Source organism: Onychomys torridus, chromosome 7 (assembly GCF_903995425.1).
Source record: "Onychomys torridus chromosome 7, mOncTor1.1, whole genome shotgun sequence".
Lineage (NCBI taxonomy): Eukaryota > Metazoa > Chordata > Mammalia > Rodentia > Cricetidae > Onychomys > Onychomys torridus.
Window position 1 is genome coordinate 1351133 of NC_050449.1, and position 24421 is coordinate 1375553.

General features: G+C 35.6%; 1 protein-coding gene across 7 annotated transcripts in view; it reads right to left on the reverse strand.

Annotated features, from left to right (window-relative positions):
- Window positions 1–6853: 6853 nt before the first annotated feature.
- The window catches only part of Gria4 (glutamate ionotropic receptor AMPA type subunit 4), a 375087-nt gene continuing 357519 nt past the window's right edge, over window positions 6854–24421 (reverse strand). Inside the window, exons 15-17 of one of the 7 annotated variants that reach the window (XM_036191822.1) lie at window positions 22499–22613; window positions 12830–13077; window positions 6854–8384 (exon numbers count right to left, since the gene is read on the reverse strand). In XM_036191822.1, the coding sequence (XP_036047715.1) occupies window positions 12832–13077; window positions 22499–22613 (361 nt within the window). In that variant the 3' untranslated portion in view covers window positions 6854–8384; window positions 12830–12831. Of the gene's footprint in view, window positions 8385–12829; window positions 13078–15755; window positions 15871–22498; window positions 22614–24421 lie in introns of those variants that run through there. The other 6 variants (XM_036191821.1, XM_036191820.1, XM_036191824.1 and 3 more) reach the window with 6 other exon arrangements.

Consider the following 24421-nt stretch of genomic DNA (forward strand, 5'->3'; position numbering starts at 1 on the left):
AACATCTTTGTTTTCTGGGAAACTAGTATCCAATCCATCTTAGTCACTGTTCTATTGCTGAGAAGAGAAGAGAAACCATGTCAAGGAACTCTTATAAAAGGGGGCTTGCTTAAGAGTTTGAAAAGGTTAGTCTATGCTCATCATGGCAGGAAGCAGGCAGACATGGTGCTGAGGCAGTAGCTGCTAGCTTTACATTTTTATCAATAGGCAGCAGGCAATGAGAGAGGGAAAGACTAGGCCTGGCTTGGGCTTTTGAAAACTCAAAGCCCAGCACCCCCACCATGACACACCTCCTCCAATAAGGTCACACCTATCCTGGAAAGGCCACACCTCCTAATTCTTCACAAGTAGTTTCCTAACTGGGAACCAAACATTTAAACACATCAACCTCTGGAGTCCATTTTCATTCAAACCACCACACTCTCTGTGAAGCAGCTCCTTTTCATTAGTAAATATATTTTTGCTTCACTGAGATCATATTGTTTCTGTTGGACATAATTAAGATCTTCTCTGAAACAAGATCAACCCAACTAGAAAAAAGGATTGGCAAAAGTTTAAAATAAAAAGACACAAAGGATTCTGGAAACCAGACTTGTGAATTGTTTTGTGTTTTTGTTGTGGAAAGTTGGTGAGAAAAGTGCTGGACATGTTGAAAAGCTTTATAGAATAGACACTACGTAATCTTAATTGGGGTCTGGTGGAATTATGTTTATGTTTGTTTGAGGAAAATCACTCTTGCCTAGAGCAAGATATGAGTAAAGTAAGAGGCAAGGAGATCTATCAGGAGGTTATAGTAGTGCCAGCAAAAAACTGTAAGTCCCAGAATTAAATCAATGATCATGAGGAAGGGGAAAGAAATATTGAGGAGATACAAGGAACTGAAAGTTCTGATTAATTAGATATGAGCATGATGAAGAAATTAGATACATGTTTATGTTACAAACATATAAAGAGATGAAAAGATTGATGTGCTTTGATTAAGAAGTCAAAACAGATAATCAGGAAGCAATTGAATATGTTGGACTAGAGTAGACAATAAAAATGTCTTTATTGGTGACTGTAGACATTTTGGTGGTAGGGAGTTCTACTAGGTAGAATATGTCCTGTGTGTGAAGAATTGAACAAATGTTCAAGCATGAGTTCAGGGAGGTTTGGTGTGCAAAACCAGGGAACATGAAGTTCACTGAGAAGGTATGAAGGATTAAAGGCAAATGGCAGTACCATTTGTGCTATACAGGAAGTGATCAAAGAAAGGTGATAGGACATTAACATCCATTAAAAATGCTTAAGAGCTTAATTGGTTTAATTCCATATTTAATTTCTTTACTCAATTTGGCTACATTGTGCTTAATAGTGACCTTGGCAAGAACATTTTGATGAAGTGCCAGAGTCAATTTGTGGGGTTAAATATTAGACTCAAGGTCACTTTGTTCATCAACTAGTTCAAGATTGGAAGGCATGGTGAGAAGTTGGGCATTATCCAGAGGAAGATGAAGAGATGGGGACCACAGATCTGCTGTTTGCCCCTTGTCATGAGTGACTCACAAAACATACGAGATGCCGGGCGGTGATGGCGGCGCATGCCTGTAATCCCAGCACTCAGGAGGCAGAGGCAGGAGGATCTCTGTGAGTTCCAGGCCAGCCTGGTCTACAAAGCAAGTTCCAGGACAGACTCCAAAGCTACAGAGAAACCCTGTCTCAAAAAAACCAATAAATAAAAAACAAACAAACAAACAAACATACGAGCAAAAATCAATGGGGAATCAGGAATTGTAGAGCTGGGATTAAGTGAAGCCTCTATACTGACCTTACTCAGAATGACAATTGACCTTAGGGTCTACTAAATAAATAGGACAAACTCCAAAGTCCTTAGTGAATATATGGCAAAGATAGAGAAGTCAGTAACCAATGTGGACAAGCAAGCAGTTTATGAGTTCATTTTAATAGTATGGTTAGATGGATATATAACTTGCTTCCTTTTTACTTTTATTGCTTTTTTTTTTTTGTATTTGAGAGAAGGTCTTGCATAGACTGGACTGGAACTTGCTGTGTTGCCCAGGATGGCCTTACACTCTCAGTCATATAGCTACAATATTGAGCTTTCAGATGCAAGCCACTATTCTGCTGGTGACATATTCAAAAATTAATTTAATATATGTGTGCATGTGTGTATGATGTCTCTGTGTGTATGGGCATGCATGTATTCAGTTGCTTGTGGAGATCAGAGGACAACTTTTGGGAGTCAGGTCTCTCCTTCATGTGTGAGTTCCAGGGATTGATCTGGGATTTTTCAGACTTTCTCAGCGTCTTAGTTTTTTTTTTTTTCTTTAATTTTTTTTTTTTTTTATTGCTGTGAAGACACCATGACCACAGCAACTCTTATAAAGAAAGCATTTAATTGGAGTGGCTCTCATAGTTTCAAAAGTTCAGTCAGTTATCATCATGATGGAGACATGTGCAGGTAGATGTGGTGCTGAAGTAGTAGCTGACAGTCCTATATTTTGCAGGCAACAGGAAATCGACTGAGACAGTAGGTGGTATCCTGAGTATAGGAAACCTCAAAGCCTCTCTTCACAATGACACACTTCCTCCAACAAGGCCATACCCACTCCAACAAAGCTATACCTCCTAATGGCGCCCTGTGAGATTATGGGGGCCAATTACTTTCAAACTACCGCATTCAGCAAGCACTTTTGCCTACTGAATCAACTTATTACTGGCATGATAGCACACACTTCTACAAAAAAGAATTTTTTAAGATTTATTTTTATTAATTTCAATTATATGTGTTTACATGTGCTTGTTTGCGGTTATGTGCATGTGTGTGCCAGTGTCAATGGGGGCCAGAGGTGTTGAAACTCCTTGAAGCCAGACTTTGAGGTGCTTGTTAGATACCAGACACAGGTACTGGGAACCAACCTCAGATCTTCTATAAGAGCAGTATGTACTCTTAACCACTGAACTATATTTCTAGCTCATAAATGTATTTGCATGTGTGTGTGTGTGTGTGTGTGTGTGTGTGTGTGTGTGTGTGTGTACTCTGAGTCATAATGTCAAGGGTTGCCATTCCTTTACCTTCTATATTGGTGTGGAACATCGAGTGATGGGGAGAGTTTTTAGGATGTCAAGAGTTTCCTTATTTTATATTGAAGGTGAGAATGTTGGCAAGAGTTGGGGGAGGTTAACAGTGGGAAGAATAACATGAAGGCAGAGATGCAGAGGAGAATGGGATGACTTTGATGTTTGATTGTATGCATGGCATGGATTTAGATCTACTGGGCTGAGTGTCAGGTGACAGCTCAGTCCCAAGAGTTGTAAAGCCACATGCTCTGATAGCGGAGAAAGTAATAATGGGAAGAGTGTCTCTGAGAAATACCAGGTAGATAGGATTGATGGACCCCATGATTTCTAAGTTTGAAAAAGCACCAGTTTTATGTGAATAAAAGATAATATTTTCTAAATGGAGCCAAATACGGACTAAATTGTTTTAGATTCTGTTGTTTAAAAAACTCTAAAGCTTTTACATTAATGTTGGAAAAGTAACATTAAAGAGCTGGCAGACGTTTCTATACAGGCAATGATAAATGATTTCTTAGCATCATCTCAAACATGACAGAATATTCTACTTGATTCTGTCCTCCTCCAGGGCATCCACAGTGTCAGTCTGTCTCCTGTTAAAACTGTAAAGGTGCTATCCCATCAAAGAGGAATGCACTAAATATTACACACCTAGTAGTGTAATAACTTGGGGCTGAGCATCCTTTCTCTCTTAAAAAACTCTTTTGCTTGGGGATAGCAAAATCATGAGGTCTGAAGTTTAGTTCCCAGCACTTCTACATCTAGGGGATCTGTGATGCCCTCTTCTGGACATGTTGGGTGCGGCCCTCACGTAGACATGCCTTGACATATGCATACTTAAATGTAGAAATAAAATCTTTAAAGAAGAAAGATAGCCTTTGGCCACTTGGGAAAATATTTTCCTTTACCCAATCCCCTTCATTTTAGTGTTCTCTATCTCATCTTTCATTAATTTGTGAATTCTCTTCCACTTTCAAAGAAAATAAGGTCAAAGCAAAACAAATGTGTGAATAGGTTTTTTCTTATTTCACGGATAGCAATTTGGTGTTTTCCTTTTATCTGAGATAAAATTTCTATTTTGTCTCTTCTAATAACATCATAATCATTGCATAAAATAGCGCTCTTGAAAAAGGCTCATTTGCTTAGAGAATATGTAAGTAATTCACCTATTCTATTTGCTTTTGATTTTACAAATAATAAAACTGCAGTTTTCACTACTGTCTGAGACCAAAACTCTTTTGTGCATGAAAACATGCCCTTTGGAATCATAAAATAAACAAACAAACAAAAACCCCACAAAGCTGATCAGTTCAGTTTGTCTCTCAGACTGTCCAAGGTATCACTTTTAGTTTGGGTTTTATTTCTGTTACTACTGCCTTGGCAATATAAGTTGGGGTATTCTGTTTTCTGAGAATAAAAATCTTGTGTGTTTTCATTGATTTTGACTTAATGTATAAGGTTGTGCTTAAGCACCAACAAATAAATATTGAACAACTACTGTGCCTTGGGAAACAAACTAAATGGGTGTTATATAGGTGGGAAATCCAAGTGACACACAGATAACACATGCAGGAATCAGAAATGAATACAATACTTTTGAGACTGGCATTTTCAATGAGTTATGGAACTGACTGTAGCAAGGTTCTCTTTAGGTCTCCTCATGATAGTCACTGCATATTGATTGCCTAGCTTATGGAGCGCCTGAGAAGTTTTTGTCTGAAATACTGAGTTTCACTAAATGTCGACCTTTTGTGTTCAGTAACTGGGCTCTTACACTTTCTGGAATCAAATATTTTAAACTTAAAATTGTGTCTGAAATATTATTGTGTGTATATGATGAGTGTGTGTATGTGTGTGAGAAAGACATACAGAGACAGACAGAAACAGAAAGAGAGATAGAGTACATGCACGCCAGAGTGCATATAAGAAGGCCAGAGGACAACTCTGAGGAGTCAGTTCTCTCTTTCTACCCTTATATGGATTGTCATCAGTCTTGCATGGTAAGCACCTTTACCCACTGAGCTTTTCAGCCTGAACTTTCACATGTTTTAAAATCACATTTCTGCATTTAATAACAATTCAGCTACTAAGACTCCAGAGCAGTTCCAAAATTATTCTTTTCTTTTTCCCAAAATTACTTTATACTGTAAAAAATATAACTCTTTAAAATAGCACAAATCCACTCCAAGCTTAAATGAAAGCTATTAAATATATCTGAATACTAAACTTAATCCTTGTTCTGAAGTGCTTATTATTCTAGCTAAGTAAATTGTGCTACAGAGTTATAGTTAAACAGGGAACCTGCCCACCTGATAAGAGAATGTCAAATCGTCTTGGGCAATAAGTAGTCTTGTTACTGCCAGGACTACTTCCCTTCATAATATACTAAATAAAATTTCCTTTGTTTTTGCATGGTCTTTAAAAAAAAAAAAGAAGGGGTTGGGGATTTAGTTCAGTGGTAGAGTGCTTGCCTAGCAAGTGCAAGGCCCTGGGTTCGGTCCTCAGCTCTGGCAATAAATAAATAAATAAATAAATAAATAAATAAATAAAAGAAAATATAAAAGCTGGGTATGGTGGTACACGCCTTTAATCCCAGCACTTGAGAAGCAGAGGAAGGTGGATCCTGAGTTCGAGGCCAGTCTGGTCTACTGTGCAGGTTCCAGGACAGCCAAGGCAATGCAGAGAAACCCTATCTTGAAAAACCAAAAAAAAAAAAAAAAAAAAAAAAGAAAGGAAAGGAAAAAGAAAAATTATTAGATATTTTATGTGTATTTCTTTTTAGCTATTTTCCTCAGTGGCATTGAAAATATTAAGAGGTCAGCCAATCTTCAGTTTCATTTTAACCCACTCTATACCTAATTTATATCCCAGGGACTCTTTAGGAGAAAATAAGTTTTTCTGCACCAATTTAATTAAATCAATTCAACTAGTTCTTTCATTCAACAAATATTTATTAAGCACCTACAATATGCCAGGCACTGTGCTGGGTGCTGGGGATACACTGTGAACAAGATAGACACAGTCCCTGCCCTCAAGGAGCTGACAGTCTAGTAGTTTACAGACAAGTACATAGGCAATTACAATGCAGTGTGATGAGTGCCGTGATGGGTAAGAACATTAAGAATGGCATGTAACTCAGCATCTTAGGCAGAGCTAGTGGATAATCATGGAAATCTTCCAGTAGAAATAAAATTGCGTGCTGAAGGATGAATGACACTCAGGTAAAGACAGAAGAGCTACAGCCTGAAGAAATGGGAGATGCAGTGTTCTGTGTGCTGTGGGGGTCCATTGGCTGGCTGAGAAGTTGGGTAAGAGAAAAAGACATCAGAGTGGGCCCAGATTGTGAAAGGAATCATTTGCTCAGTAACAGAGAATTAACCTTTCTTGAGGGACAGTGCGTATGTGTGTTATACGGATTACATTGTAGTGGTGCACAGATATTAAATGGGAATTATAAGGATTAAAGGGAAGGAAATCGATCTCCATAATTCTGCCAGAGTTTCCATGGTATCACACCCTGTGCCCTCATCAGGCCACCTTGCTGCACAAGCTCTGTACACAGGTACTGACAAAAGGCTCTTACCATCACCATCTCCTGTGAAACCTCAACTCAACCTTCAAGGCCACACTTCAGGAATCATCCTAACTTGTGCTTTCTGCAAAGATTCCTCAGTCTGTGATTTTAATCTGTATCATTGAACTTATTCATCATTTCAAATGAAGCAGATCTTTTGAACCGTAAGTGTTTTGTTTTCTTAAAAATAAACATGGTACATTTTTTTTTTTCACAATTTCTAAGTAAAAATAAGGATTCAGTTTTCAGCTGTGGTCTACTCCCAAACAGTTATCAGTGCCTTCAAAGAATCCAAATAGAAGTAAAGGAATGAGGTTGATAGTCCAAGGACACTGAAGTCTATGCAGCAAAACAGAGTTAAGTAAAATTTCCACACAGGTGTGTTGGTGTCAAAACAGCTGCTCGTTCCCAGACTCAAAGACTCTGTCTTTGACAACTTGATCTATTAACAAATGAGCCCAAGGTCTGTAAAGGAAGGGAAGCATAGTATGCAGAAATAATGACAAACTACACTTTCTGATATGGCCTATCCCTTGACGTCTATATCTCTCACAGGATCTTTGAATTTCTCAAATAACTTGCATAATCATAGGGAAAAGATTTAAGTTATGTTGATAGATAATGTAAGAAAAACTGTTGTTCTATTCTTTGGGGTGGGTACAAAAACCACAATTTTTTTTACACAGAACAAGATTATAAATTATGCTGATGACATGAGTGACCCGTAGTCCTTTTTTAATTCTATGTTGCAGATGGATGACTTCATGTCAACATTTTCTTTCCTTTTTTCTTTTTGTTCCTGATAGACAAACACAATCTGTGTACCAACTTGTGTGACAGAGTGAAGGTTACAGGAAACAAAGTGACCAACAACTTTACATTTAAAAAGTCTCTGAAATTTGTTACAGTGATGACATTTATATCAATTATTGCAATGTATTGTTCCCTAAGATGGTTAGAAAAAAGAATTGTGTTGTCCTCTACTGGATTGACTTCAGTTAAAAAGCAAGCATGTTTCAGTATTGTTTTATTTCCAAAGTAACTGTAAATACTTTCTTTAAATTTTGTTGTTTTTTTTTTTTTTCCACAGGATTTACATGTTAATTATTTTCTTATCACATTTTAGTGACTGCTTGTCTCAGCTGCAGATTATTCCATCGACTACATGGATGTTCTGGAGACACAGGCTAGCAGGTTCCTTGACCTCTATTAACTGTTGAATCCCTCGCTGTAGTGACCATCATAGTTGAATGCTCTAACTGGCCAGTCTGATTAGTTTTAAGTGCGCTCAAGTGAAATTTGTTGCTGTTAATACTCCCATCCCAGACACCCCCACCCACCCACTCGCCCCCAAAAAACTAAATTGTGAGTTTTCCTGATATAAAATCCAAGTCTGAATTTCCGTGCTGAACTCATGCACTGGTTCTGTCCGGCACTCAGAACATCCTTCTGCTCTCAGCCAAAGGATGGGTTAAGCCAAGACCCACGCTGGGCCTGTCCCTCCGGGCTGCATTTCCATCAGTCACCAACACAGTTTAATTAAGGCACTCAATTATATTTTTGGTTTTTATGGTAGGTCCGATGCAATGACAGCCAATCCCGAACTTTGTCTAATTGCGGTTCCTGTGTGTACGGCCTTGGGGCAGTCGGGGGTCAGCACACGGCCGTTTTCTCCCACACTCCCAGTGATGGATAACCTGGCTTTGTTTCTTATGGCTTCAGAAAAAGTCAGCTGGGTTGCATGAAAAGGAAACAGAGAGGATGCCAGGTGTTATGATATTTCTGTTGCTTCAACAAAATGTGGCACATCAAACACCAAAATATCAATAATTAGACATCTGCATTTTTTCCATGTGCTTTTTGGTCATAGGCAAATTGTTTATACGGGAAAGGAAAGCTCAGACACAACAGGGATGAATTAATCAGCCTAGAGTTTTAGGTCCTACACATTTAAAAGCAGTTTGTAAGATCATAAAATCTGTTTTTTTTTTTTTTTCTTTTTTTATTAAATCTGGATAGGAAGAACCTTTTCACTAGGGTGGCGGTCTCTACACCCTAGTACTTCCAAAGAAGCTTCACAACTCTCTTGTGTTTGATGGACATTCTATAAATCACAGTATTTTCTTGTTAGGTATTTTCTTTCTGGTGCAAGGAATGGTTTCTTAAATCATGACAAACTGCTAAACCATAAATACACAAATTTCCTGTTTTCCTTGCTCAGACCTATCCACACACTTTCATTCATTCACACGAGTTACAGACATGACTCAGAACAGCACAGTTAGTGACACATAGTTCACTGTATGCCTGTCAGGAATCTCACTTGTAAGATTTATTATGCTTTAAGGAGGTGCATGAAAGTAGGCATATTTGACAGTGTCCAGAATGGAACGGGGTCTTCTGGAGCTGAAGGTAGGGTGGCCAGCCTCTGAACACTCACTGAATCTTTATTTCTTGACTTCTCAGGTAGCAGAAAATAACACTATATAGAGGAGAAGCCAGCTCTATGATCATGTAAATCTCACTACTATTTACTGTTTACTACCTCCAAATCCTTCTTAGCAAATAAATCCTAGTGTTAATAAGAGGAAAATATGATAAAAGCGATGTCTATACTTCCTTGCAACTCATAATGTATTTGTTTATTGAGAACTCAATTTTATCCAAGTCCTTAAGAAATTCCATTCTAGTGTTTGATATGCTCTGGAAATTAAATGTTTGGCTGATTTTATATCAATGAAATTCATTATTTTATTAAAAGCTTTTTGGAGTAAAAATGCTTGAAATCATTCACCCTAATGACAACAAAAAGTTGAACTCAAATTGCATGTAGTGACTTCACTATGATTAAAATAAAAGGTGAATCTAACAGTAGTCAAAATGATTGAAGTAAAAATTGAATGTATATTTTCATAATAATGACTTAGGGTGTGACATTATAGAAACATGAATAGCTTTTGAATTTAGAATAATTTGGCATATGCTGAATATTAAATTGTATAAGATAAAATAATAAGGAAACATATTGCACATTTTCAAAAATTGTACAGAAACTGAAATTCAATATACTAACAAAGAAGCTAGAAGTGGAAGCATACAAACATGAGAAAGAGCTGGACATGGTTGCACACTCCTGTAATTCCAACACTCAGGAGGCAGAGGCAGGTAAATCTCTGAGTTTGAGACCAGCCTGGACTACAGAGTAAGTTCCAGGACAGCCAGGGCTACACAGAGAAACACTGTCTCAACAAAACAAAACAAAAACAAAAACAAAAAACCACCCAACAAACAAACAAATAAACATGTAAGGGCCTGTCCTTCAAGGCCCCTATGACCAAGCCAGTCTCACCTGGGAACTCAGAAGTGGTGGACTGAGCTGCAAGAAATCTTGCTTTGACAAGGGAGACTCTTGTGAGACTCAGAGAGAGTAAGTACTTTGGTATGGTTATAACTAAAAACCTACCAACAGACCAGCATTTTTTGCATCAAGAAAATGTAAAAAAACATTTTATTTAAGAAATATAAGCCAGGATTTGGGATTAGAGTTGCTACAAAACTTTCTAATGTAATTCTTCCTTTCATAGTTGAATGTTTTTAGTGGATTTTAAAAATAAGAACTTGTTAGTGGTTGCCTAGCTGTTTGGAACACAGTAGCTTTTAGAGGAAATATTTTGGAGCTTAGATTGAAATAATTCAGATGGTGAAGAAAATAGGACACAAGACTGTGAGTTCAAACAAGTCAGTGTGTGTGTGTATGTGTGTGTGTGTGTGTGTGTGTGTGTGTGTGTGTGTGTGTGTATGTGTGATGTGTGAATGTGTGTGTCCACAGAGACTAGAAAAGGGTATCAGAACCTCTGAAGCTGGGGTAATAGGTGTCTGTGAGCCCTCTGATGTAGGCACTGGGAACTGAGTGTTGGTACTGTATTAGAGAACTCCGAACATCTGAGCATTGCTCTGGCCCCTAGCCACATTTCTAAGTAGATCTTCTATGTATTCAGTTTTCAGAGTTTGATTTTGGAGATTCTGGATGGTATCTAAATTAATAACCATTAATTATAGTCAGGAGAGCCATGTCTTTCTTTCTTTTTTTTCTTTCTTTCAAGACAGAGTCTCTGCCCGTAGCCAAAGCTAGCCTAAAATTTGCAGCATCCACTTGTGTCGGTGTTTCAAATGCTAGGATTCTAGCCATGACTGGCCATGTCAGTGTCTGCAAAGTTTTTAAAAGAGAAAAAAAGCATTTTGACAATAAAATAAAAATTGTTTACTCTCAAGTCTTTGCTGAAGGTACAAATTATTTTTGTTTACTCTGAATACTACTGTTTTCAAAGTAAAAAATGACCTGATTATGAACGGTTTGTCTATGTTTAAAATATATTTTTAAATGGTCAGATTTAGCCTTAAAGGTGATAACATATGATGAACTTCAATGACAGGCTTCAACTAAAAAAATTATGATGTAAAAATTCTGTGTACCTAACCTGGTACAATTAACAATTTACCACACTTTTGTAATACATGGCATTCATTCTTTATAAAATTTTGAATATTGCTTCTCTATGTTGGATTTATCAAATGATTGGAATGAACAAGAAACTCAGTTTTAGTAACACAAAAAGTAAGATGCATTATGAAATTGATATCAGAATTCTTTCCAAATAACACAGGACAGATCTTTTCCTTCCATTTGGGAAATCTCTCTTCAGCTCAGCAAAAATTAAGATAAAAGCATTGTCTTAATGGCTATCATCAACCTTGACACAGTCTCAGTTTATTTCTATGAATTTTCAAATAATTTCTCCCAAATTTCCTAAGCATATCAGAAGATGTGCTTTTATTAGAGTGAACTGAGGGCTTATTTGTATCTTTTCAGAAAACTGAGAGCAAACCAGCTGGACCTGTCACTGTGCAAGTGTGTTTGACCATAGGTTTTAGAAGGCAGGGAGAAGCTACTAAGTCTTCATCATGAGTGGCTTCTTTCTTTCCTTTCAGAAAGTAGCACACACTTCAGAAGTTTCTTTGTCAATAAATATCAAATCCACCATGTTTTCTGGCACAACCTCAGATGTACATATTACTAAACTGTATATTGTTGTCTTGACTTTCAGCTGCCTCAAGTCCTGGCTGTCTCTTGAGGGCTTGAAGACTCATTCACCATGCAATCAAAACAAATAGCTGGTTCACTAGGCTATTCTATGTAATTTTAGAAAATGGTTTTGTTAGAATTCTTTATTTTGTAGAGTGACTTTAGAAGAGCGATACAAAATTCATTAAGGTCTTATTTTAACACCACCTTTGGTCATTAGAGGAAAGAAGTGGATGTTTAGATTCTGAAAAAGTTAGCTTCCATCTGCATTTCCCTGAACGCATATCATTTTTACTGTGACATGAGGGGAGTGTATAAATGTAGCTGATGTGGCTTTTTAAAAAGGAACCAAAGTGGAAAATTGAGAAAAATGCATAATAACTGATGGCAATGTTTCATATATATATATCCAACACCTTGGATGGAGAAGTGCTGGGTTGTCTAGAATGCCTCAGTAACAAGTAACCTTGTATAAGTTGAATCTCATTTAATAAGTACCATAGCCCTACTGGGCTGGCTTGAGGACTACTGTTAGATGAACAAACAATAGGGATTAATGATTTTAAATATAGAAAGATGACTGGCAAATGGAATACATGTTAGATTAGGAGCTAAAATTCATGCAGTCCTTATTATGTGGTGGTTCCTTTATATGTATTATTTCTTTAGAAAACAATGTAACCTTATCAAAACCAGGCAACTCCCTAGGTTTTTGATCAATTAAAATATGTTTTACTCTTATTTTCTTAGCATTCATGAGTTGTCATAGAAATTTGGCTGGTATCTGTTTAGGGAAGCTTGGATGTGATTTAAAATTCCCCTGATTTTGGGGAAATCATACTGTTTACATCATTTTGTGGAGCAATTCTAATTTGTTTTTATGTTTCTGACCATCACAATGCAGATATCTATTAGCAACATAAAGTTTCAAACAGAACATCTGCAGCCAACAAAAACGGAATCACTGTGCACTAAAAATGTCAAAAATAGAAAGCTCTAATCAGAAGCAAGCAATACCACCACTGGACAGACAGGCACAATACTACGTTCACAGGATGCATCCCCCACTCACTGGCGTAGGCCCTAAGTCCTACCCCTAAATTTTAATACTTTCGGTTCCATATACGTTGTAACCTTCTCTATAGGTTGCTAAATTGTGGGTATTCTGCGAGGAAGTTGGGTTAAAAGTCTGTGCACTCTTTGCCACCTTCATTCTCTTCGCCTCTGCCCTGGACTTGTAACAGAACTCTATCAAAGCCACCAGCATTGCCAAGCCCAAGCCTCCAACCAGAATGTAGAAGACGCCGGCTACGTTGCTCAGGCTCAAGGCACTTGTCTTGTCCTAGGGAGGATAAAGACACTTTAGTTAACTGTGGGAATGTCACACCTAAAAGGTAAAAACACATAAAAGTCCAAGTAGCCAAGTAAATGCTTAGTTTAACTGGGAAATATTTACAGGTATAAGTCACTGATGTAGGTTTATAAATGTAAACATAAAGCTTATAGCTTTTGGGAGAACAAAATTATAGTTACCAATAAATTATATATAATTACACCCAATGAAATCCAAACATTTTATCATTACTAAATATATAATGAAAACCACTATACTTAACCATATGTAAGCATTCATATATTTACATAGGGAGGCAGAAAAGGGCTTATTTAGACTTTGAAAATGTCATGAGGAAGAAAATCTCTGGGCTTTACATCCTTTATAACACAATTTTTAGTGTTTATATTTCTTTTAGATAGCTATAATTACAACATTTTCTAATTATAGAACAAAGGGTCTTTAAGTTATCAGTGTCACACTGTATTCATCATTAACTTATCAAGTATGTATAAATAATAAAGTATTACAGCATGCATCATTTATTCTTCCAGTGTGTCCATAGGGAAAACCTCATGAGCAATATTAATTTTGAACTTTATATACTACTTAGCATTAGTATATGTAATATACAATTATATATATAATATACAATAAATATATATTATGTAGCAATATGCATAATTTTAGATAATTTTAATTTTTAAATTTAATTAATTAATTTTTTTTTTGAGACAAGATCTTATGTACCCGAGGTTGGCTCACTGTGGAGCTGAGGGTAGCTTTGACTCTTGATCCTGCTGTCTCTGCCTCTGAAGTTCTGGGATTACAGATTTATATCACTACTTCTGGCTTTTTGCAGATAACTTTTAATAAAATATATCCAGACTGAGAAGCAAACTATTTATGTATGGTCAGATTTATGATTACTTTTACTGATTGAAAATTATAATTGCATTGACCCTTAATGCTTAATATTAAATATTTTAGGTGTATTATTATTCAGAGCCTCACTATATTTATTACTTTATTTTTAGATCAGAGCATAGTCAAGCAGATGATTGGAAGATATTAAATTGTAACAATAACTAAAAATGCCATAAACTACTAATATGTTTATAACATTATTGCAAAAAAAATTTAGGAAGACACCCTGAAAGGTATTCTATGACCATCATCCATCCCCAGAATACCTTGCATGCAAAATCTGGGTCAAGTTTTTCAGTAGTTATATTAGAAGAGTATTTAATTCAAGTGATGCATTTATATATTTATCTCTCTCTCTTTATATATGTATTTGTCTGTTTGCTCATGTTATTTTAAGGTAACATGGTTTTAAAGATGTGTGTTTATCTTACTTTACAGCAGGACACAATGTGAAAATTTCATTATATGGCCAAGCTTGTCTCACTACACTCTGTTTCAAAGGCAGATGAAAGTGATTAACTGTGTGTAAGGTTTGAAAAGTGCCCTGTTAACCTGATTTTGTTTCTGAAAATTAATAGAAACTCTCCAAATGTTAGTCACTTGTTTCAATGTCTTAGGATAAACACAAACTTGTTTTCTTTCTAGAATGTGATATATAAAAAAATTTCAAGAAAAGGTTTAAAAAAAATCCTCAAATACAACTTAGGAAAAATCATACTTACACACACATACACACACACATGCTCCTGAACGCTGGGGTAAAAGGTATGTGCCATTATTTCCCAGCCTCTCTTAAGTATATTTTATTAGTACGTATAGGTATGCTGAATCACTAATAAACTTGATCTTTTTTTCAATTAGAATAAATATGTAAGTTTGTACTCCTCAAACTCAGCCTATATGTTTCTGCATTGCTCTGTAAAAAATTCATAAGCAGGGATGGGAGAGGAGGTCAGTGGTTAAGAGCACTGTCTGTTTTTCCATAAGATGTGGGTTCAATTCCAGCACCCACATGGCAGCTCACAACTGTCTGTAACTCTAGTTCCAGGGTATCCAATGCTATGTTTTGGCCTCTGAAAATGTAAGAAAATACATGCAAGCAAAACACCCATACACATAAAATAGAAATAAATAAATCTTTAAAAATGAATTCAAGAGCAAAAGATCTTAGAACTTGTGGATATGCACTGTTAATACTGATTTTTGAAATAATTTCTATTGATATAATAGGTCTGGAAGTTCTTCTTATTGATCTGTCAGGCCAGAAATGTGACAGGCCTCTTTGAACTAAAACAGAATGCTTGACTGTGTGGTGACATGACCCTGAATTTTGTTTAACATATTTACCTTTTTTTTTTTTTTCTGGATAACTGCTGATCAATTTTCCATTTCCTGTTTTGAGAATCTACTTTTAAAATACACATTTCATGGTCTCTTTATCCAAAATGTAACTGACAAAAATTAATGCTAAATAAGTTTGAGACTCATAGAGATAATTCTGTTATTATATATATATACATATTATAATAGATCATATATAAGAGGTAATCTTAGTTTATTTTAAATCTTTACTACTAGGGAGCAGTTTATTGTCTATGGACAGTCTCTGTGGATGAAGTTTATGGCATTAAGTTCTAATTTAGGCAATGGCTAGATGGACAGAAAAGTTGAGTGTTTAAGGATTCATAAGCCTTGGACAACTGCTCCCAGTTACTGTTTGTTTTATACACAAGAAGAGGCCCCAAACTGCAGTGACTGACCTTGCTTCCCGAGTCCTTGGGTCCACATTCACCTTTATCGTACCACCATTTGTTTTTCAGCTTGTCTAAGACGCCTGCCTCACTGAGTTTCAAAACGGCAAGGTTTACAGGAGTTCTTCACGTGGAAAATAACATAAATAACATTATATATGTTATTTTATGTTATTCAGTAAAACTACATTAGAATCGCATGGCAAAGTGACGGAGCAAAGGCCACAGTAGGCTGTATGTCTTGAACTATAGGCCCAGGTGTAGAATTAGACATAAAACTGGGGCCTGCTCCATCGCTTTATGTAACAGGCACATACTGCTAGGGAGGATTTTTAAATAAAAACATATGCAATTACTGTGAATACAAAACTATTGGCCTGGTTGGGCTTCACAAACAGTTGTAATTTCCCCCTACACATGTGGCAAGCGATTGGAACCAAGAAATATCTTACTTTTCTCCTTCATAATATATAGAGATGATATTAAGTTAAGTAGAAGCTACAGCCATGCACTATGATTTAGCTAGTGAGTCTTTACTTACTTCCTAAGAATATGTGTATAGTATTTGTCAATAAATTGACTCCATAGTAAGTTCATACAAGGAGAATGGTGTCTCCAGTATTGTTGACCAAGGGCCATTTTAGGTGTGAAAGGTCTTTATAGGATAAAAATGCAAATTACTATTTTAAAGTATAAGCCTACACTTGCATTTTCCTTCTGAATTGAAGCATTGAGCCTAAATGACATCACCATAAGCAATCATCTGCCTTGAATCTACCATATTAACATAATTAAAGTACATAATTAAGTGGCTACAATTTTAAATTATTACAAATAAATTAATAATATTTTATAACAGATTTATCTGCCATCTTTGATTCCTTCAATGTTTAATGTTATATAGAATGTCTCAGAGAGGAAGACTTCACTCAACATTGGTAGTTGAAAAACTATAAGGATTCTCCTAGTTTTTCCTTCTCATGAGGAAGGAGGAAAGCAAAGAGAATGAGTGGACAATAGTAATTCTTGGGGTCAAGTCTTGATAAGTATTAGTGGCTGGTGGTTTTTGCTTCCTTTTGCTGGGGATGGTTTGAGTTCCATCTTTTAAGTTGTCACTGTCATTTTGCCTTACCATACTGGTGTCCTGTGCTTTACTTCTGAGAAATGCTAAACATATTTGATGAGACATAGCATGCATTTACTTTCTTACCAAGAAATTAATTCCATTTACTCAGTATAAAACTGGGTAATGCATTGATATGCATGATGGTGGTAGCTGTCCTAGTTAGTATTTTGTCATCTTGATACACCTGGGTAGCAGAAACTTAACTGAGAAAATATGCCTCCATCAGATTGCCTTTAGGCAAATCTGCAGGGCATTTTCTTGAATGGTAATTGATGGGTCCAGCACACTATAGATAGTGCCATCCTGGACAGGTGGTCCTGGGTTGTATAAAGAAGCAGACTGAGCAAGCCATGAAATGCAAGCCTGTGAGCTGCACCCCTCTGTGGCCTGCTTCAGTTCCTGCCTCCAAGTTCCTGTCCTGGCTTCCCTTCATGGTAGATTGTGACGTGGGAGATTTAAAGATGAAGGAAACTTTTTTCTTCCAAGTTGTATTTGGTCATGGTCTTTATCACAGCACTAGAAACTTAACACTTACTGTGAATAAGAGACTATTGAAAATACTTTATATCTTTATTCCTATTACTCCCATTTAATACATGAATATTCTAAACAGAGAGATTTTTAACTTAGCAGTTATACAGCAGGGCATTATCCAAATTTGTATTTGTGATAGTCTGGCTTCATAGCTTTTGCACTTAAAAATACAGCAAAGACTCAGAAACTAGATTTCTAGTTCATTAAAACTTCTTGTTAGGAGTTATAATAAAACAAATTTCCCCCTAATGCTAGTTCATTTTGTTCATCTAGAGTCTGAATACAAATGTGTGTCTTTGAATTGGTGTTATTAGCTGGGCGGTGGTGGTACACGCCTTTAATCCCAGCACTAGGGAGGTAGAGGCCAGCCTAGTCTACAGAGTGAGATCCAGGATAGGCACCAAAACTACACAGAGAAACCCTGTCTTGACAAACAAAACAAACAAAAGATTTAACTATAACGTAGGTTTGTTATTCCATTGAAGAAATAATCTGTATTTGCCATGATCCTGAAGGTTTAACTGCTCTGTGGTTAAAAATCTGCAATAATTTAACCATGTATTAAAAGATTTGTTTGAGTATAGGCTTATTTGGGGTGCTAAAATAAGATCAATTGATCTAGACTTTATTGTCAATAAAGCTCCATTTCTATACAGAGTGAGGCTTCCCATATCTGAATTCAGTCTTCTGAACTCCTTGATAATAAAGGTGTGTAACTCATCCATCTTTCTGAAGCGGTACTTAACCATAATAAGAGCTGATTCAGACTAGGCAACTTATAAAGCTGTCACAATTTAAATATTTAGAGTCAAGAGCAAGCTTTCTTCTTGGAATTGATACTATAAAGGATTTATGTGTATTGAAATTTGTGTTGCCTGGGAGATTCTTTAGTGTGTGGGGTTAAGCAATTCTCCTGCCTCTGTCTCACCATAATTGGTATTATAAAAGGTTTAGACCCTCAGGTTAACTTTCCAAAGCTAAACAAACCCAATACATGATAGGCAATTTATATTATACTACAATGCCTTTTCTGAATGGGTTGGACTGAGGAGTGTTTGAATATAATAATAATAAAAAAAACCACAGATGAGGGATATGAACCTATTATATTTCAACTTTCTTCTAGAAGAGAAAGCTAATGGCAACATTTGTGGATTATCACTTATCACTTATCACATGTCCTTTGCTTCTTCGTGTATGGTTCCCCTCTACTCCCTTTCTCTTTCCCTCACCTCTTTGTATCTTCTGATACCCACCCCAATAGCTTGGTTTTAAAGGGTGAGAGTATACTGGCAATCCAGATATGAGATACTTATTATTTACTGTACTTAATATTCAACCAGAGAAAGTGCACACATGAAACAAAGAATATGATACTTGAAGAGCCCTTTCAAAGAGATGTGTATCTAGTGGTTTCTTGTCTATCACAATTTCTGTTTCTGAATAAATTTTTTCTATGCTAGTATCTTAGTCTTGTGTTTATTTTCATGATTTTGGTATAAAGGAATAAGTGGTTTATAAGTATAAAATTTATTAAAGTCAGGAATCCCAAATGTCAAATCAAAACCCGGGAATTATGTGCTGGATTATAATTTTAGGGAATACATAATTTAAGGATTACACCTACTAAGTGATTTTTTATGAACATTCATATCTATGTGTATGGACATATCTATATTTAGGAGAATAAGGGACAAGAAAATAGAAAAGATGTTTATTGTGTAGCTGTTATTAGTGCTATGATGCTAGGTATAGGCATTGGCAAAAATCTCAGTTAAGACTTTAAAACCTCATACAGATATTGGCTTGTACTTAAACTAAGCCACAGTAGAATCAAATGGAAAATATGTTTTACACATTGTAATCCATATTTTCATTGGCTTCTTGTCAATGAATGTAGGTTTTTCATTTCACTCACAAGGATGGGTATTTATTTCTTATGATGACTAGAAATAATTTTAAAGTAATATTAACATTAGGAAAGGATTTTCAAACAAATGTTTTTGCTTGAATATGATTTCTCATCTGCTGTTTTTCCTGGAAGATGAAAAATCCTTTCTTTCATAACTCTTGTTGAATTTTTATGGCTAAAGGTTATGTTGAAAATGACTGTCGGATACTGATTTCTGCATAGCCATAGTCCATGACAGCAAAGGTGCAATAGGGCCTCTGAGTGGTTCTGTTGTTGATCGTCTTGAATTGTGAGTTCTTTGAGGGAAAAGAGTGAAAAATGTCTCTTTTTCTCTCCAGGTGCTGACACACTGTTCAGTTAAACCAGAAGTGTAATATTTGCCAGCTGAATGGAAGCTAGGAATCCGAATTATCCCATATCCCATCCAGTTATAATCCTGCAAATGGCAGGTAAATCAATTGTTTCCTCATAGGAATGTTTTCATGTGTGGTACAGGCTTTGGTTATGACCCCCTCTTAAGGGATGGCAAACTGAGTCATCTACAAAAACTTGTATCTCAAAATCAAATAAGCCAATTTTTGGATGGCTTGTGTGGAGATTTCTGTAGATTTGTCTTTTACATCTGCATGCAGTTTATACCCTTAACAAAGGCTTCAGAGCCTTTAGCCTTTCCATTTAGCACTTTTACTCCTTATTTTACCTCTTTTGAGGAAGATCAAGCAGAATGGTAGAGGAAAATTAATTTTAAAAATATCATTAATCATCTGAAGATGATACAAGGTGACTTTTAAAGGAATGGCAGTTGGTGGTAATTTCTCTGACCTCAGTTACATCAGGGCATTAAATATCTCTTACCATTTACCATGGTAAATATCTCTTACCTTCATGCTAAGGCATTATTAACTTTGAGACTTCAATAATCTTATTCTCTTGGTGATAGGCCTTGCATGTATATGGAAACTAAACTCCTAAGGGAAAACAGAACATACTATAATTTCATTTTATGTGAGCATTTTATGTTAAATTTTAAAATATTTTGCAAAGTTCTCTGTCAAGATTTAAAATAACAGTTTAAAACACAATTTTCTCATTTATATTGGTGAAAACTGTTATAATAATATACACTGAAAGAACAGATGTTTGCTTTTAAGAATAATAAAGTTAGATACATACTTATTCTGAGACCACAAATTCTTACTCAGTTCTGTGATTTACCAGTTTCTTGAACTCAAGATGTATAACACTGACCAAATTGTTGAATTTCTTGTTTAATTAAGTTATAATGATTTTTGTTGCGTAGATTTTCCCAACATGCACAGATTTGTATTTTGCTTATTTTCCTCTGAATAATCTTTCTTGTACCCTAAAATAGGACTTATATTTATATTTGTAAAAAATTAATCCATAAAACATTGTTATATTTTTAAACATTTGTGATTATAAAATCCTCAAACAGAAAATTTCTGACTATACAACATATACATTTTAAGTTTTCTGGTACTAGTATAGTACATTTTCTGACATTTCTAATTTTCATACAGGAATATTTTGTCTCTGCACATAAATATATTTATGTGTTTATGAGAACCATGAGAAAATTCTAGGGAAGTTGGAGTCCAAAATATAAAATGAATTTACTTATTACACTTTAATCTAATGCTGTAATATAAATGTGGTTTGCTCCCCCTAAACTCATTTGAGGCTTAATCTCTCAATGTGATTGCATTGAGGCAGCAGGCAGGTCCTTTAAGAGGTCTGTGTGGTCATAAGCCCATTAATGGCTTAATGTTTTTGTTGAGAGACTTTTCTGGAGACAAGATTAGGCTTTGAGGGGTTGCACTGATTCTCAGAAAAGCAGGCTGTCACTAAGAGAGCAGCCCTGAGTTCTCCTTGTTCTCTTCTCCTCTGCTATCTGGCCTCCCCTGGTTTGGTTCTCACCTCCTCAGTCTCTTATTCTTTTACCTCATCCTCTGCTACATGATGCCATCTGTTGTTATGGAGTATTCATAACCCTCGTCCATGCTATTTAGACTTTGTGTTTTCTTTATCAATTATTTAGGATCAGAAACTCTGATAACATCAGAGAGGATTAAGGAAATTGGTATCTGGAATCATGGTAAAATATTTGATCTCCCTTCTACAGTAGGAAATATAGGGAAATATTAATGAACTCAGCTTAATCTAAAAAGTTTCTTTTTAGATTAAGATTTGGGGGTCTTAACAGCAGATATCTCAGCAGGTACAGAACACAGACTCCTATTGAAGTTTAGGTGGTCCAGTGAGAAAATGTATACATAGTTCAGTCAGGAACCTAAAGATAAGTAGAATTTCTTTTCTTTTTGTTAAGAGGTGAGAGGAGGAAGCATTCTTGTTTTTTCTAGATTAAGTAAAATCTATGCTTTTAGAGGTATAATTGTAAAGTTTTACCTATGTTTTTAAGGGTTAAAGGTAGTTTCTCAGTCAGAATTTCCTATCTAGGCTATTGCTTTCTTTGTCTATAAGCACTGATATATATATAATTCTGGGTCATTAGTTAGAATATCTCCTAATCATGTGCTTTCTGATTTTTTTGACGAAATTAATTAGAAATGAGAAAAAATGATGAGGCAGAAATTATGGTATGTGTAAGGTGAAGACAAAGATGAGTTAGTATTGCTTTGTAGTCTTATTGTTTCCTGATTCATCCATTAATGGAAAGCAAAACAATTATGTAAACCAAATAATTGTATTGTTGCATTGTAATGCTTTGTCTGGAGAAAGCTGTCTAGTTGGAACGCTACACAAACCAAGGTGGAGTCAGGTTATTGATGTTAATTGGAAATTTGGTAGAAATCTGGCCAATAATTAATGCAGAAAACAAGTCAGCTTTACCCTTTTCTCCTCTCTTTTCTCAACACTACACCACACTTTCAGAAACTTCTTGTTTTCCAAAACCAGTTCCACAGGATCCTGTTTCCTTAAAGCCAGAGCTTCTCACATCTATTGTCATTGGGGTTGTGAGCATGTCACCAAATTAATAACAGTTGCAAATATTTTTGTTTTGACAGTAATTGCATACTTGAGTTTGTAAAGGTGTTTGAGTAACAGTCCATCTATGGGCAGGTATACCATAAGTCTCCCAGCAGATGCACCCATTACTTGACATACTGTTTACCCGCTCTTGGTGACATTGAGGCTAACCTTGGAGTCACCTCCCCCGCTGCCACATTCTCCTTTGTCGTACCACCATTTGTTTTTCAATTTGTCCAAGAGGCCTTGTTCATTCAGTTTTAAAACTGCGAGGTTAACAGCATTTCTTGAAACGATAAAACATATTTTGTAAGAAACTGTAGAGCTGTTAAGATGTTAGAAGGAATGAGGACTTAGCTCTTCTGTAAGCTTCCCCCGGACAGACGCTAAATAAACCTCTCATTTTGCTAACTGGCAGCTCCTTATGCAATAGTCCAAATGGAATGCAACTGCAACTCATTCAAGTGCATTCAACCTGCAGTACTTATGCTGCACATTGACTCAGTTCGGTTATTGTCCGATAACTGATTACATTGATTTTTTTTTGCAAAACTATAATAAACTTGTATTTACTAGTAGTAATGGTGAAATAATTACACTTTGAGTTCCTTTGCTCCTAAGAATGTCAATGACCCAAAAGAGACTAAAATAAAGATTCATTCCCTGAAGGAAAACAAAATGTCATTAAAAAACAACAAAAACACAACAAACCAGCTACTAATCTGGTACTCAGTTCCTGTTCATAAAGAATATGGCTTGATTATTATTCCCTTTATTATTTGTGGGGGTTATTGATTCAGTGCTTTGAATTCTCTCAGATTTGCAGACTTCCAGGTTCTTTGAGTTTCATGAAACTAGGTAGGAGACAGTAACAGCTCTTAGGGATGATCTCATATCAATTTTATGTTTGTCTTAGGCATTGGATGCAATTTAGAAATGAGAATCACAAATCCATTTTCATTGTTTAAATTCTCAGTTGAATCCCAGGACATCATAATGCATCTTTACAAGAACCATTCTAGATTAGATTTTCTCTACTGGTGTCTCTGTGGAGGAATAGCAGCAGTGTATTCTATTCTAAATGTTCTCAAAGAGCCTTAAAAAAGGTCATAAGCTTTTGCCTTCTACGTGTTTGGTCTCTCTTGCTTTCATGGTACAATTTGTAAATGACCCATTAACTCAAGAGGACTTCTCAGCATTTAAAGAGAATTTTGTTAAATCTTGGGAGTGGCTTAATCTACTCTGGAAATGTGGATACAAATAATCTGTCTGTGCTGCTTGGGAAGCACTAAGTTTGGTGATTTCTTAAAGCCAAATGAATTACCAGTCAAATAAAACAAACATATACATGGTCAGCATGATTTAACAGTAAAATATTTAGCTGCCTAACAACAGGTTTTGGCTATTTTAACAATAAACTATCTATTCATGTGTTTATTCTCTTAAAATGTGTTCCTGGTATTTCAAGTAAGTGATCTGTTTTTCATTTTTGGAGATGAACCACTTGGAAAGTACATACTTTTCCTGGGGGAACTATGCTTGAGTTCTAGAGTTAGACTGCTATTTCTTAAATGCTAATTAAATAATTAGCTCCTCCTACATTCAGAAGCAAGTGTTATATTAGTGGAGTAAAATTATTCAATTTTATCACCAATAGGATCAAATTAAAATGTATGTATGCATGTATACACAATCAATGAAGATAAGGAATGTCTAATTAAAAAAAATCTGTTGTGAAGAAAAAAGTCACTTAAATTTGTTTAGGCTTTAAAAAAATAAATCCCACAAAAATAAACAATTTTGACTTCAGTGAATGAAAACTATTAAAGTCTCCTATTTAGAAATTCTTCTTCTATATGCTTTAGCTTTGAACATTCATATTAGCTTGAATTTTTAAAAATGAAGTAGTACCCAAGTTATTTCATATGTTGGTTCATATATTCTTTTGATTAAAAGTAAAGACATTTCATGAGAGGGTTATTTAACAGAGTTATTAGTCATACCCAAAGACAGTTTCACAGCACAATAGAAAATAAAGAATCAAACAAAATAGCAAAATAAAAATGAATAAAGAAAATAAATCTGTGGGTTGAG